At 60.1% G+C, this 15,829-nt stretch overlaps 1 protein-coding gene across 7 annotated transcripts in view; it reads left to right on the plus strand.

Annotated features, from left to right (window-relative positions):
* Nucleotides 1-15,829, plus strand: part of MEGF6 (multiple EGF like domains 6) — a 103,810-nt gene that overhangs the window by 71,260 nt on the left and 16,721 nt on the right. For all 7 annotated transcript variants that reach the window (XM_042257369.1, XM_042257372.1, XM_042257371.1 and 4 more), the window contains 10 exons: nucleotides 6,176-6,301; nucleotides 7,234-7,356; nucleotides 8,838-8,960; nucleotides 9,290-9,427; nucleotides 10,426-10,545; nucleotides 10,904-11,026; nucleotides 11,553-11,723; nucleotides 12,057-12,188; nucleotides 12,907-13,035; nucleotides 15,251-15,379. In XM_042257369.1, the coding sequence (XP_042113303.1) occupies nucleotides 6,176-6,301; nucleotides 7,234-7,356; nucleotides 8,838-8,960; nucleotides 9,290-9,427; nucleotides 10,426-10,545; nucleotides 10,904-11,026; nucleotides 11,553-11,723; nucleotides 12,057-12,188; nucleotides 12,907-13,035; nucleotides 15,251-15,379 (1,314 nt within the window). The remainder of the gene's footprint in view (nucleotides 1-6,175; nucleotides 6,302-7,233; nucleotides 7,357-8,837; nucleotides 8,961-9,289; nucleotides 9,428-10,425; nucleotides 10,546-10,903; nucleotides 11,027-11,552; nucleotides 11,724-12,056; nucleotides 12,189-12,906; nucleotides 13,036-15,250; nucleotides 15,380-15,829) is intronic.

Raw genomic sequence — 15,829 nt, forward strand, 5'->3', positions numbered from 1 at the left:
GGGATCTGGGAAGTCTTCAAAGGTGGTTTTGCTTAACAGGAGCCTTGAAACAGACAAGGGGAGACTTGAAACACTCTTTCAAGTTGCTTTAGAGGCAGGGAGAAGACAGAAAGCACACAGTCTTCCTGTACCCCTACTTTGTAAAAGGCCCCTTGCAAATAACATGCAAAAAGTTTCCATTTTTAAAGTGAAGATTTGATGGAAGGATCTTACCATCAGCCTCAAAGCCCCTGAGTGCCTCACGTGTGACCTTGGCTGCTCTTGTCCAGCCTGGCCCCAGGAGAAAGAAGCAGAAACAGCCTGGTGTCCTGGGTGCTCCAGCTCCAGGGAGCCCCCTGGGTTTGTCCCCACCCCCGCCCCAGCAGGCTCTGGGGTGGGAAGAGGTGGGCAGAGAGAGGCCGAGGGCTGGTCCAGCCTGCTTCTCACCCTCAAGGATGAGGAGCTGGCCCCTGTCCTTCCCCAAACTGTGGGAAATGGAGCTGCAGAGGGCTGTGCTGGGCGGCGAGCCTGGTGGAACCTGCACTTTTCTGTGCCACGCAGTGCGCCCAGGCAGACCCATGGAGACCACTCCCCGTCTTTGGGAAACCCTCCTCCTCTGGGCTAGGGTGACTCCTGGATCCTGGCCTTGAATGTCGCCCATGGTGAGCAGCACACCCCGTCTGAGGGGCCATGTCACTGTCAACGAGTAGAGGGGCCCCTGGGGAGAGGCAGGTCCCCTCCTTCTCTCGGCTTCAGGCCTGTTGAGTCTTTTGGATGGACACTGTGGGGAGGATTCTGCTGTAAGCCTACACCCCTGGTGGTCTGGAGTCAGATGGCCCCCACAAGAGCCCCTGGAGGAGGAAAAGGGAACCCACTTCAGTATTCTTGTTTGGAGAGTCCTGTGGACAGAGGACCTGAAAGGCTACAGTCCGTGGGGCTGCAAAGAGTCGGACGCAACTGAGCAACTGGGTGCACACACGGTGCCCACAGTACGGGGAGGGTCATCCTGCACCCCACCTGCCTTTGGGTTCTGCCTCAGGGGTGCCAAGTGGCCTCGGGGCAGATGCTTCCCCAGACCTGGGTCTCCCCGGTGAGGGGACAACAAGGTGTCTGCACAGGGTCCCACAGCCTGCTGTCCCCTGACTCCTTGGCAGGGAGGCCACCAGGGTCCCGGAGGCTTCGTTGGCAAAGCCACAGGCAGCAGAGGGGTGGAGACTGCTAGGCTCTTTGGCAGAGTTCATCCCTGCAAACCACAGACGCAGTTCTGGGCATGTTTTCAAGTCAACTCCAGGCCCGAACCAGGCTGCAGTTTCTGAAAGTGCCTTCCCAGCCCCAAGGGGCCGCTGAGTCTGAACGGGGAGCAAGAAGGGCCACCCTGCCCGAGGCCATCCTGGGAGGTCCAGGCCCTGGATCTGCAGGCTCCCAGTGCCCAGCGTGGGGGCAGGAGGGTTGCACCCTGACCTGGGGAAGCCAGGGCAGTGGCCACAGACCCTGGGCTGGATGCAGAGACCCTGTGGGGAAGCAGGGGCAGACTGGGGCCTCAGGAGGTGAGGGGTTAGAGTCAGAGAGTTGATGAGGGCAGAACCTAGCAGGGAGCACAGTGTGGGAGTGGGGAGAGGTGTGAGAGTGCGGATGACCTTGGAATGTGTACTGGGAGCTGCAGAACCCGGGTCCTCACCTGTGAGTGCATGTCCTGAGGTGGGCGGGCACTGGGCAGGGCAGCTGCAGGGCCTGGGTCCAGGCTTTGCTGCTTTCTCTGGCCGGACCAGGAGAGCGTGGGTGCTGGATGGTGCAGTCTGTGATGTGGGTGCCGGTGGGTGGGAGAGAGCATGGCCCGTGGGTGGGAGCGGCTGAATCCATGCTGCGGGGGAACCGTGCCCCACCCCTCCAGGCAGTGTGGAGGCCCCAGCAGAGGGTCGGGGATGGGGCAGGACGCATAAGGCCCGGCTGTAGGCAAACTGAGCTGCCAAGGGGTAACGGGCGGGCCAAGCCCACATGAGTCTCCCCCACTGGCTGAGCTGGCAGGCCACACCTTTCCAGTCCTGCCATCCCGGCCCTGCAGCCAACAGAGGGCTTCCTAGAAGTATGGGCTGTACGTGGCTGCTGACCTCACGTGGTGTGAGGCTCTTGGGACCTGCAAGCCAAGCCAGTCTGAGGGCAGTCATTACGAACCCATGAAGCTGCCATCCAGCCTGCTCCGATCCACCGGCTGGGGTTGGAGGCTGGAGCAGTGGGCTGGTGAGCTCAGCATGCTGCCAGCAGGCTTGTCCTAACTCCAGCAGCCTGCCAGGCACAGCCCCTTGAATGACCAGCTCGGGCGTGCCAGCGTGCTGGTGTCCCAGGCCAGGGCCTTGCCAGGGGATCCGCCTTGCAGGTCAACTGTTCAGAGCCCTACCTGCACCTCCACAGCGCTCACACACACCTAATGCTGGGCTCCAGGTGGTACCACCTGCATCTTCAGCAGTGGCGAGCCAACCAGCATGGATGGAGTAGATCCTCCTCCCTCTAGGACATCTAGAAGGGTGTTTCCTCACACCTGGCTCTGGGCTGGAGCGACCCCTGCTGGCGAAAGACGGAGTTGTAGCCTGCTTCCCTGGTGGCTCAGATGGTAAAGAATCAGCTTGCGATGTGGGAGACATGGGTTTGATCCCTTGGTCTTAAAAATCCCTTGGAGGAGGAAATGGCAACTCACTCCGGCATTCTTGCCTGGAGAATCCCATGGATGGAGGAGCCCGGCGGGCTACAGTCCATGGGGTCACAGAGTCAGATGCGACTGAATGACTGACGCTTTCACTTTCAGTTTCTGTTAGAACCTGCTAGTCCCCTGGTTCTGGTGCTTGCAAACTGGGAAGTGAAGGGGCAATAGTCGGCTCAGGCTGCCCTAACCAGTGCACCGACTGGGCGGCTTAGACACGGAAGTTTGTCTTCTCACTGTTCTGGAGGCTGACAGTTCTCACTCATGGTCCCAGCCAATCCAGTGCCCGATGAGAACATTCTTCCTGCTGTCTCCTCGTGTGGCCATGGGGACAGAGACAGAGAGAGGCTTTATGTCTTTTCCATTTCTTTTTTTCTTTTAAGCTCTTTCTCATATTAGAGAAAGGGAGGCCTTTATGGTTAACAAATACTTTAATTTTTTTGGCTGCAACAATACTGAGGTGGGTTGCCATTTTCTATCCAGGGGATTTTCCCAATCTTTGGATCAAACTCAGGTCTCCTGCATTGCAGGGAGATTCTTTACTGTATGAGCCACCAGGGAAGCCAAAAAATATTTTTAGTTCAATTTTTCGGGCTGCAAGGCATGTGGGATATTAGTTCCCTGATCAGTATCAAACCCATGTCCCCTGAATTGGATGCCTGGAATCTTAATCACTGGACCACCAGGGAAGTCCTTATATCTTTTCTTTAAAGACACAAATTCTGTTGGATCAGGGCCCCACCCTTATGACCTCATTTAACCTGAATTATTGTTGTCCAGTCACCAAGTCATGTCCGACCAATGGACTGGAGCATGCCAGGCTTCCCTTTCCTTCACTATCTCCCTGAGTTTGCTCAAATTCATGTCCATTGAATTAGTGATGCCATCCAGCCATCTCATCCTCTGCCACCCGCTTCTCCTGCCCTCAGTCTTTCCCAGCACCAAGGTCTTTTCCAATGAGTTGTCTCTTTGCATGAGGTGGTCAAAGTATTGGAGCTTCAGCTTCAGCATTAATCCTTCCAATGAATATTCAGAGTTGATTTCCTTTAGGATTAACTGGTTTGATCTCCTTGCTGTCCAAGGGACTCTCAAGAGTCTTCTCCAGCACCACAGTTCATTATTTCACTTCCAAATATGGTCACACTGATGGCTGAATTTTAGAAGTGCACGTGTGAATTGCAGGGGTACACAAATATTGGTCCCCTTAGGGGCTGTGGAACCCCCTCGCTCCTGTGTTCTGACAAGCTTGCAGCTTCAGCCCTGAGCCTGGTCCATTCGGGCATGGAGCAATGGTGTGTGGACTCCACGGCTATGACTCACAGTGACCTGAGGGTCTGGAAGCTTTATCCCCAGCTCTAGGCACTGGGCATGCAGAGGCTGGCCCTCCCCTGAGCAACACAGCCCAGCGTCTGAGAAAAACTACCTTGCTCAGCTTTCTGGGAATCCTGGGCACAGGATGTGCGAGATGATGCTATGGGACTTGGCTCCCTCGTGTGCAGCACTGCTTGGGGGCATCTGGAATGTTAGGACTTGTGCAGCAGAGCAAGAGACTCGGGCCGGTGTTGGGGAGGCTCAAGCCTGCATGGGGAGCTGGACACCTTCGTGGCCCACCACCTGCCTGGGATTTCTCCCCTGGTGGGCTCCTGTGGGCCCAGTACCAGGTCACCCCTGGGCCCGTCTCGGGGGTCCTGCCATAGCTCTGTGGGACGTCCTTGCAGCTGCAGTGTCTGCCCAGCTGTCCCCCTGGCCCTCTCTCCGTGTGCCTGCCCGGCGCTGCCAGGAGGGGCTTCTGGTTCTTGTTATGAGCTCTGAGCAGAGATGCAGTTGGTGCTGTAAACACAGACGGTGCCCCAGGAATGGGCCAGCTCAAGCCATGCTTTGAAGCCTCTGGAATTGATGCCAGTGGGTTAAGCAGAGCTGTCTCAGGGGAGGAAGGCGGGGCCTTGGGGGTCAGCGCAGAATTGGGGGTGGGTGGCTGCAGAAGGGGCCTAGAGGCTGACTGGGACCGGAGACGTGGCCATCCTGCTTGCCTCCGTCTGACCCTGGTCTTGGGTCTCTGCTGCTCCCCCTCGACACATGGCAGAGGCAGATGTGGCCAGGAGACAGAGCCCGCACTGCGCCCCGGGTGTTCACCCCACCCCGAGAGCAGGGCTGGCTCGGCCCCGGGGGTACCCTCAGCTCCAGCTCCTTCCCCACACACTCCTCCTGGGGAACCAGCAGGATGGCGAGTGCTGGGTTTTGGCTTTTGGGAGCATACTTGCTTTGAAGGAAGCCTTGTTCTTGGCAGACGCTGTGGGCCTGGCCCCTCTGAGCCCTGAGGCTGTTCACTTGCTCTGCGTGCAGACGCGTCTGCTCCCGGCTCCATGGGCCTCAGTGTTGGGGTGGGTCGCTCCTGGACCCCAGACCCACTGACAGTGAATAGCCTCTCCAGCCTCGGGCCCTGAGGCCCCCCTGAAGTCTGTGATGACAGCACAGGTGGCGTCTGGGGGTGAGTCCCTGTCCCCCGCTGGTCGCAGTGTTTAGTTCCAGCACTCAGGCCTGCTCTGCCCCAGGCCTGCTGGGCAGTGATCTGCACCTCCCCGTGGTGCATTCTTGAAGCTTCACTGCAGAGCTGGGGACCTGTCCCTCCCTAACCACAAGGCCACTACCAGCAACTTGGTGGAGCTACCAGAGGCCAGGTGTCTTCCCTGGGTGCACAGTGCCCCCTTCCTGGGCATAGCCTCAACACATCCACACAGGACATAGGCACCCACTTGGCTAGCCTGACCCATAAGAGCCTTGTTCTAGGTGGGACTGAACGGGAACACCTGGACTCCTGGCATCCTAGGACTGGGATGGGGGTCCCTGGCTCTGGCCTCACCAAGTGCTGTCCCCACAGCTGCTCAGAGGGGTGGGGTCTGGGTGAGGTCAGGTGGGGGTGAGGCCCCACCTGGGGTGGGCGGGTGCTGCAGTGGTCCAACAGGAGCTTGTGGCTAGGCCCGCAGGTCGTAGTGGCTGTCCGTGGAGGCCCACGCCTGCCCCTCTGCCCTGGCCTGATGACCAACAGTGGAGTGTCTGGGTCTTCCCCAGCCCCTGCTGGCCTCCTGTTCCTCCAGGGAGCCTCCCAGCCTGCTGGACCCTGAGCCCCGAATGCCCTGACCCTCAGCAGGGCCTGGTGTTTTGTGCTCTGTGCCCGGGGTTGGGGAGGGGGCTGGGCTTCCATTGGGTGCTCTGCAGTGCCTCCCTACACTCAGTCCTCGGGCAAGCTGGGCCAGAGGACCCAGATTCGGATCATGGCCCTGTGTGTCCCGTTTGTGGGCCGAGAAACAAAGCCAGGCCTTCGACCTGGACAGGAGCTGCGTTGCCCTCTCAAAGCCCCTGCTTCTGGGACGCAGACAGGAAGGAGGGAGGGGCTCGGAGGTGCCAGAAGCTTCCTGCAGGAGGTGCTCCGAGCCTGCCTGGGGTAGAGCCCTTTGGCCGAGCTGTCCTCCTGGGGTGACCTGACTCCACTCGGGTCCCCAGCCATCAACTCCTGCACCGTGGGCAACGGTGGCTGCCAGCACAACTGCGTCCAGCTCACAGTGACCCAGCACCGCTGCCAATGCCGGCCCGAGTTCCAGCTCCAGGAGGATGGCAGGCGCTGCGTCCGTGAGTGTCCCAGGGGTGAAGGCAGGGGATCAGGGCTGGCCTTCCACTGGGACCCCCGGCCCGTTCTCCATGCTCCCTCAGACCTGCCCAGGGATCATGCAGCCCCAGTCCCTCCCTGCTTGGCCAGTGGTGTTGCAGGAGGGTCTGAGGGGTCTGGTCCATGTCGTCGCCCTTGGTTGACCTGTGATCACACAGGAGGCTCCTTGGCTGCGGAGAGTGATGGGGCGTCATCTAGCCCCCCTGGGCCCTGGGGAGGAAGCCCGTCAGGCTGTGCTCTGGGATCTCACATCTTTGGGGGCAGGAAGCTCAGGATGGGGGTACCGGGATGAAGAGGAAGGTCATCCTGTATTGTCTCAGTTCTGAGGCCTGCCCTGTCCTTGGCGTGGGCATGCAGGCCCCAGCCCTGGCCCTTGGGCAGAGGAGACTGCCAGGTGCTGTCTGGCTCCTTGCCCTGGGGTCCCAGGGCTGTGGGTCACGGAAGGGGTCCTCTGCTGACAGAGAAGGTGGAGCAGGCCCAGGAGACCCCTGAGAAGTGGGAAGGGGTGGGTGCAGGGCTGGTGCTGAGGGAGTCCCTCCCGCCCTACCTGGCCTTACAGGTCCCAGGGGATCAGGACTGAGTGTTGGCAAGCGGTAGGGCAGGGTGGCATGAGTTCATGGGGCTGGGGCTCTGACAAAAAGAGAGGTGGGGAGCTGGCCATGTGCCTGCTGCCTGACCAGGGCGGGCCTGGCGGTGCCCTCTGTCTTCTCTGGAGGAGTCTGGGAGTGCCTGGGGCTCCCCTGACCCCTAGTCCACGTCCCAGCCTGTCAAGACAGAGCAGAAGGGGTAAGAGCTCTAGGTGGGGGCTCACCAGAGGCCCTGGGGTGGGGACCCCAAACCTGCTGAATCCTCCACGTCTGCCCTTTGCCCCCATCCCTCCTGGCCATGACTGCAGGGAGAAACCCGTGCGCGGACAGGAACGGCGGCTGCATGCACAGGTGCCGGGCGCTCCGGGGCCTTGCCCACTGCGAGTGCCACGCGGGCTACCAGCTGGCAGTGGACCGCAAGGCCTGCGAAGGTAAGACGCCCTCCCTGTGCTAGGGCCAGTCCAGGGGTCACCTCCCTGCATCCCCCTTCAGGGGCCTCTGTGTGTGGGGCCAGTTCCCGTGTTGTCACTCTAGGCTGACCTGGGATGATACAGGGTCATCTCTAGGACTGGGATTGGGGAGGCAGGGCAGAGGGTGGGAGATGGAGAGGAGGGGTGGGAGCTCAAGGAACTGCTCCCAAAGAGAGTCCCGTATCTGCAGGAAGACAGTTCTCAGGGTGCCTTGTTAGTTTTAAATATTGCTCTTAGGTGTTAGCTAAGCAGTACCTGCTTGTTAGGGCTTTCCTGGTGGCTCAGTGGTGAAGAACTCACCTGCCGAGCAGAAGATGCAGGTTTGATCTCTGGGTTGGGAAGATCCCCTGGAGAAGGAAATTGCAATCCATTCCAGTATTCTTGCCTGGAGAATCCCACGGACAGAGGAGTCTGGAGGGCTACAGTCCATGGGGTCGCAAGAGTCAGACAGAACTTAGCGACTAAACAACAACCTGCTTATTAGAGAAAGGGTCATTACTGTGATCCGAGTGACATCCCCGAACCAGTTTCCAGGTTGTCTCTAGGCTTGTTGGTTATTGGGTGCATAGAGCATCACCCCAGAGCGTGGTGGGCACAGCTTTTTAGAACATGCTCCGACCTCATGGCTGCACGGGCGTCCACTGTGCAGTGTTGGTTGCCCCATCTCAGGACTCGGGTGTCCCTGCTCCTCCCTGTTACATGTGGTTCTGGATGAGCAGCCTGGGCCTGTCCCCCTGACTCTTGGGGTGAGCCTCTGAAGTGATGTGGTCATTTCCTGAGGCAGCCTGCCCGACGGCCATCAGAGAGACAGGTCTGTGAGTGTAGAAGCTTGTTCCATGTCACTATCAGGAAAATGTTCTAGGTCTCACTGCCAATGTGATGGGCATGTCCTGGCATTCCGGATGCAGTGGCTTCAGAGAACCCAGCGGGAAATGAGGCTGAGGGTCAGCTTCATTCCAAGGACTCTCAGGCGGTAGGACTGAAGCAGTCATTGGAAATGCTAGGTCCTGAGGCCAGTGCCACGTGGCCACAGGGAGGAAGCTGTAGCTTGACCCTGGATGACAGAGTGTGCTTTCTCCCGCTGGCCCCCGGAGGCCGGTGGCGAAAGGCCCCTTCTGTGCCCGGCCTCAATGAGGGGTGCTTGGCAAGTGCAGACACACACATCTCAGGGACTGTGGGCTCAGAGAGGCGGAACAGCGCCCACTGCTGCTGGTGGGGCCTGAACCCAGACTTCCAGCCGTGCCCTCCTCGCCCTGGGACAGAGCACAGCTCTGCACCTGGAGTGTTGGTGAGAGCAAAAATGCTCAGAGCAAAGGAGAGGGCACCAGGGGCCCCTCTTGGCATGGGATGCCTGGGCCCTGAACCCTTGGAGACCACCCTTGGGGGCCCAGCCTTCCAGGCCAGTGGTCAGAGCACCCTTCACCTGCGATCTCTCCCATCAGATGTGGATGAATGTGCCACAGGCCTGGCCCAGTGTGCGCATGGCTGCCTCAACACGCACGGCTCCTTCAAGTGTGTGTGCAATGCGGGCTACGAGCTGGGTGCTGATGGCCGGCAGTGCTACCGTGAGTGGACAGTGGGTGGCAGCACCACTGGACGTGGAGACGCCACATGGCTCCCCAGCCCCCAACAACTGTCGGCTCGCTTTGGCCGAGGGCCAGAACTGCCTTGTCAGTTGAGGGCCGGCGCTGGGCCTGGGGGCTGATTGTGGGTCCTGGGAGGATGGGGGAGGACAGAGGGACCCCAGGAGGACGGGGTTCCAGGGTCCACTGGGCCCTGGAGCTCTGTGCAGCCTGTTTCCCAGGGGACTGGCAGCAGCTAGGGCGGGAGGACCATGCCAGCTCGGGGTGTCACCCCAGCCCTGGTCCCACGTCTCTGGTGGCTCTGGCCGCAGGGATCGAGATGGAGATAGTGAACAGCTGTGAGGCGGACAATGGCGGCTGCTCCCACGGCTGCAGCCACAGCAGTGCGGGCCCCGTCTGCACCTGCCCCCGTGGCTACGAGCTGGACGAGGACCAGAGGACATGTATCGGTGCGAGCGGCCTCCTTCCCCACTGCCGTCCCCTAAGCCAGAGGCTCGCTGCTGCCCTGGGGCAGTGCTCGGGTTTGATGCTGTGAATGGGAACCTCCCTCCTGTTGCCCCCAGTTCCGTTCCCTCGGCCTCGGGCAGGGGTGGGGGTGGTACGAGGGGGCCTGGTGAGAGACAGCATCACGACCCCGCTGAGCACCCACCACCCATGTCCACCTGCAGTTCTGCTCAGCTGCTAGGTCAACACCCATGTGCTGTGACATGTGAGCATCCCCTCTGCATCAGCAGGTACTTCCTAACACCTGCCACTGCCTACCCTGCTCTCACAGCAGGTGGGGCAGCCCTGGGCTGCCACCTGGTCCTGGTGTGTCGTGTGTGCAGGGCTGGGGATGTACCTGGGTGCCTATGTGATTGAGGGCGAGTATGTGAAACTCACATGCAGGTGTGTATACAGTCATGTGCAAGTGTGTGTGTGCGTGTGGTTGCCAGCAGGTAGTTGTGCATGGGTGTGCATGTGGTTGTGTGCAGGTAGTTGTTCATAGGTGTGCGTGTGGTTGTGTGCAGGTAGTTGTTCATAGGTGTGCGTGTGGTTGTGTGCAGGTGTGCGTGTGGTGTGCAGGTAGTTGTGTGCAGGTGTGCACGTGGTGTGTAGGTGTGTTTGTGAGGTGTGCGTGTGGTTGTGTGCAGGTAGTTGTGTTGTAGGCGTGCACCTGATGTGTAGGTGTGTTTGTGAGGTGTGCGTGTGGTTGTGTGCAGGTTGTGTGGGTGTGCGTGTGGTGTGCAGGTAGTTGTGTGCAGGTGTGCACGTGGTGTGTAGGTGTGTTTGTGAGGTGTGCGTGTGGTTGTGTGCAGGTAGTTGTGTTGTAGGCGTGCACCTGATGTGTAGGTGTGTTTGTGAGGTGTGCGTGTGGCTGTGTGCAGGTGTGTGCACACACCTGTGCTGTGGACAGCATGCACTTGGGTGGCACTGGTGCCAGCTGGTTGTGGTGTGTGCCCTGCAGACGTCGACGACTGTGCCGCCTCCCCGTGCTGCCAGCAGGTTTGCACCAATAGCCCCGGTGGTTACGAGTGCAGCTGCTATGCCGGCTACCGGCTCAGTGCGGATGGCTGCGGGTGTGAGGGTGAGTGCTGGGCGGCTGGGGCAGCTGGGGAGTGGGCCGTCCTAAGGGTGACACGGGGTGGGCTCTGGCCCCCGCCCAGCACTCTGTCTCTGGGTGTTGGTTTAGCGCCTGCATCTGCAGGCCTGTGGAGGCCTGCCTGTTCCCTCCCCCGTGTGGTCACTGTCTTCTTCTCTGGGCTGGGCCTACACCCCTGACTGCCCCTGGCCTGGCCTTTCTCGAGCAGGAGGCCAGGAGGGTGGCTGTGGCGTGGGTGTCACCCAGCAGGTCCCTATCCCATGGGGAGGGGTGGGGTGGAAGGACCGCCCCGAGGCTCTGACCCCTGGAGGATGGGTGCCAGTGTCCCTGGGTTTGCCCGCAGACGTGGACGAGTGCGCCTCCGGCCACAGCGGCTGCGAACACCACTGTGCCAACCTGGCCGGCTCCTTCCAGTGCTCCTGTGAGGCCGGCTACCAGCTGGACGAGGACCGCAGGGGTTGCACCTGTGAGTCTCCACCTGGCCCCATGGGACCCTGTCTTTCTGCAGCACCAGGGCCCCACTCCCTGCTTCCCAGCTGGATGGACCTCACCTCAGACCCTCCCACTGTGGGATGGGCTGGGGGTGGGTGGGTGGGTGGGAGGGGCTGGACAGACAGGGGCCCCCAGGCAGGTGTTAGGGGTCCCAGTGGTCCAGCTTTAGCCCCTCCCCGACTAGAGGAGGGACTTCATTCAGGGACTGAGGACCATGTCCAGAGCAGAGGGCTCTTCTGTCCCCACGCCCGCTCCACGCTCAGGGTCCCTCTGGCTAGTGTGGGAGCTGGGACAGCTGGGGCGGACATGGCGAGACTCAGGTCCTCAGGGCCTGGAGCCTCCTCTGTCCTGAGAAGTAGGCTCGCTCCTGGTGACCAGGGTGAGGAGAGGCACCAGGGTCTGTAGGTGGGGGTCCCGGGGTGGCACCGAGGGGCAGGGGAGTCAATCCTGAGGAGGACAGGTGAGCGGCAGGGGCTCAGTGGCCTTCGTACTCTGCCCAGCCCTGGAGCTGCCCGAGCTGGTCCTGGACGGCCACCTGCCCCTCGGGCGGCCCCCTCTGCACATTGCGGTGCTCCAGGACCAGCTGCCCCCTCTCTTCCAAGACGACTACGCCGGGGCTGAGGAGGAAGAGGCTGAGGCACGGGGCGAACACACGCTGCAGGAAAAGTATGGTGAGAGATGGGCCCGTCCCCGGGCTTCTGTGCCAGCACCCCCTGGGCCTGGCTGCTGCCCAGCCTACGGTCTTGGGCATGAGGAAGTCTTCCTGTGAGTGCCTTGTTTGCCAAGGCTCAGAGAAGCCAAGAGGCTTGCTCAGTCTGCCCAGTGTGTCTGGGGCTGAGCCTGGCTGCCCACTTAGGGCCCTTTCTGGCCCCCGTGTGGCCCCCTTGTCTCCGTTCACCCGCGTGGGACCTGCATGGCCCGAGGATGCCATGTGTCCCCTTCTCTGGGTAGGGTCCAGGGCCGGGGGCCAGGCTCTGAGGCTCTTCTCTCAATCCGTCCCCCAGTCTGCCTGGACAACACCTTTGGCCCAGACTGCAGCTTGACTTGTGATGACTGCAGGAATGGGGGAACCTGCCTCCCCAGCCTGGACAGCTGTGACTGCCCTGATGGCTGGACCGGGCTCGTCTGCAACGAGAGTGAGGCTGCTGTGGGGGCGGGGCCGCATGGGGGACAGGGCCCAGGAGCCCTAGGACCTGCATGGCATGGACGGTCCACTCCTCCTACCGTCCTGGGCAGGGGCTTCCCAGGTCCTTCCATTCACTCATTCCTTCAGGGTCTCTCAGCTGCCTTCTCCACGCCAGGCTCTCTTCTAGGTGCTGTGAGACCCTGGGGGCTCACAGAGCCTGGTGTCTGCCCCTCACAGATGTCGCAGTCGATGAGGGTCCAGCCATAAGCAAGCCAACAACTAACTGAGACAAAAAGGGGTCTGATGAAGAGCAGTGGGTGGGCAGGCCAGTCATGCTAGAGTCTCCGGGGGACAGGTGACTTCCTCAGGCCACACAGCAAGTGGGCAGCTGAAGCACATTAGAACACTGCTCTCTCCCAGCCTCTGTCCAGGGCATGTCCACTCCCTGCCCAGCGACCCTCTAGTATCAGAGGCCACAGTGACTGAAAGTGCTGGTTGAGGAGGTGGACCTGTTGGAGTAGAGGGAGAGGATGCAGGATTGATGAGTGATGTCTGCCGTGCATGTGGGCGGGGTTCCAGGGCACAGGTCCCGTTAGGTGCTGCTCTGGGAAGTTGCTTCTGAACTGGAGGCTTGACCCCCAGGAGGGTGTTTGTATCTCTGGAGGGGTTTCTGAGTGCAGGGTCCTTTTGCGGGCCGACGACCCTGAGCTCCTCTGTCCCCCTTGCAGCTTGTCCTCTGGACACCTTCGGAAAGAACTGCAGCTTCTCCTGCAGCTGTCAGAACGGCGGGACCTGTGACCCTGTGACGGGGGCCTGCCGCTGCCCCCCAGGGGTCAGTGGAGCCCACTGTGAGGACGGTGGGTGCAGCCCCTCCTTGACCCCTGGGTTCATCCTTGGGGTGGAGGTGAGGGACAGGCACCACCTCTTGGCTCCTAGTCCCCTTTCTTCTGCAGGGGTGGGGAAAGTGACCGTATGGTACAGAGGAAGCCCCTTAGTGCAAGAAGCACTGAGTTGTTATCGTTGGCTATTCTCACAGGGCCTGACTATCGCAGGTGGTGAGGACTCGTGGGAAGAATAGCACTTTTGTAACTGGGTCCCCTGAGAAGTAGTGAGCTCCCTGTTCCTGGAAGCATTCAAGGAGAGCTACATGATGGCTGGGTGGGGTTTGCAGAAGGGAGCATGCCTGGGCTGTGGCTTCTTGGGATGACACTAACATCCTTTCTAACTCTGAAGTTGCAACATTTTTGGAGGAACTGGAGTCCACAGAAGTTTCCCAGGTGCCTGATGCTTCATTGTAAAGTCTTCAGACCTTTACATTTCTGCTACTTTTGCTGGCAAGTATAGCTAGTATATCAAGGACTTCCTGTCTTAGCAGCGATGGCAATAATTGGTGGACCGTTCCCAGGGCCTAGGTGGCCTGTGTGGGGTGGCAGGGCAGGTCTTTCTGCTTCCTCCCTCTGGTCACCTTCTCAGCTCAGTCAGCATCCCTGTGTTTCTTTTCCTGAGATCTGCCATCCTTACCCTGAATGAGAGCTGAAAGCACACTGCCTGTTGGAAGCTGTATGTGTGTTGTTGTTCAGTTGCTAAGTTGTGTCCGACCTGTGACCCTGTGGACTGCAGCACACCAGGCTCCTCTGTCCTTCACTCTCTCCCAGAGTTTGCTCAGACTCGTGTCTTTTGAGTTGGTGATGCCGTCCAACCATCTCATCCTCTGCGCCCTTTCTCCTCCTGCTCTCAATCTTTCCCATCATGAGAATCTTTTCCAAGGAGCTGGCTCCTCGCTTCAGGTGGCCAAAGTATTGGAGCTTCAGCTTCAGCATCAATGCTTCCAGTGAATATTCAGGGTTGATTTCCCTTAGGATTGACTGGTTTGATCTCCTCGCTGTCCAAGGGATTCTCAAGAGTCGTCTCCAACTCCACAGTTTGAAAGCATCAATTCTTTGGTGTTCAGCCTTCTTTATGGTCCAAATCTCACATCCATACATGACTACTGGAAAAACCATACTTTGACTCTACGGACCTTTGTCAGCAAAGTGATGTCTCTGCCTTTTAATAATGTGCGTCTAGGTTGGTCATACCTTTCCTTCCAAGGAGCAAGCATCTTTTAAATTCATGTGTATGTGATGGGTCCTCAGTGGACCCATGGGACTCCTGGCAGATAAAGGGCCTGCATCTCAGTACTTCCTTGGTGACATGGTGTGGCTTCCCAGAAACTAGGTCTCAGTCGGGGTCCTGTGGGTAAAGTGCACCCGTGCAGGTGAGCTGGAGGAGGTCTGTCCCAGCTCTCAGGGGCCCCTCTATGAGTTTCCTAGACTCCAGGTGCCCCAGGCTCGTGACTGTCCCTCTAGCCTCTGCCTCCATCTCCCCGGGCCTCCTCTTTTTGAGTCTAGCCTCCCTCTCCTTTCCCTTCTAAGGACACTTGTTGGGTTAGGCTTGCTGGGACAGTTCAAGATGGTCCCACCAGGAGATCTTGATGGTCAGGATGTGGACATTCCTTGGGTTCACCATGCAGGTCCCTGAAGCCCTTCAGTAGGCGGGTCAGGGGCAGAGCTGAGTCAGAGCAAAGCACTCAGGGAGGAGGGCCACAACCCCGCCCTGGCCCTGGGCCCCTTGAACTTGGGCCTGTGTCCTTCCTTCTGTGAGTTCCAGAGGCCAGGCTCAATGACCACTGAGGGACAGGCATCAGGATGCTGTCAGTGCCAGTCAGATGGAGAGAGTGGGCTCTCGGAGTCACTCCTGCGTGTGATGAAGATGTGATGGCCTCCGGTCTGGCCACCGTCTGGGGCCACAGACCCTGGGGGCCCAGGCCTGCAGGGGCAGACGGCCACATTCATGGGGCTCACCTCATCCTGCCCTGCCCCCGGATGCCCTCACCAGCCCCCAGGGACCCTCTCTGTCTGGGGCACAGGGTCCTTGGGCTGCTGGTGGCCCTGAAGCCCTATGGCTGTACCCTCCAGGGTGGCCCAGGCCTCTCCAGGCTCCTGTATTGGGTGCTAATGCCCCCTCTCGGAGCATCTCCTTGGGTGGGAGGCCGTGTCTGGGTGGGCAGTCAAGAGGCCGCCCTTCCCCCAGGCTGCCCCAAAGGCTTCTATGGCAAGCACTGCCGTAAGAAGTGCCACTGTGCCAGCCGGGGCCGCTGCCACCGCCTCTACGGGGCCTGCCTCTGTGACCCGGGGCTCTACGGCCGCTTCTGCCACCTGGGTGAGTCCCACTGACCCCTGGGCGCTTGGGTCTGAGGTGGGGCGGGGCCATAGAGTGGGCTGGGTTCTTCCTGCCTGGGTCCAGCTTGTGTTCAACCATCAGTCTTCATAGATAAGGACACGGGGGCTCAACGAGGTCCCCAGCTGGGGTGAGGGGCCTGCAGACTCAAAGTCCTTTGGACTGTGCTGGCTGCCAGAGCATCTGGGTGGGGGGCCCTCGCCCTGGTGAGTGGCCTACAGGCCTGGGCAGGGGCAGGCCCCCCCCCCCCCAACCTCGGAAGCTCCAGGTCACACAGCTTGTCTTGGCTTTTGGAATTTCCTGGGAGCAAGTCCTGAGCCCCCAGTGGGTTTCGCGCCCCCCTTCCCTGGGTCCACAGACGCCCAGGATGGTGCAGGGAGAGGCGGTGGGCTGCTGGAGAAAAGCCAGAAGGCCTCACCTTCTGGAGTGAGG

The sequence above is a fragment of the Ovis aries genome, chromosome 12 (genome assembly GCF_016772045.2).
Source record: "Ovis aries strain OAR_USU_Benz2616 breed Rambouillet chromosome 12, ARS-UI_Ramb_v3.0, whole genome shotgun sequence".
Lineage (NCBI taxonomy): Eukaryota > Metazoa > Chordata > Mammalia > Artiodactyla > Bovidae > Ovis > Ovis aries.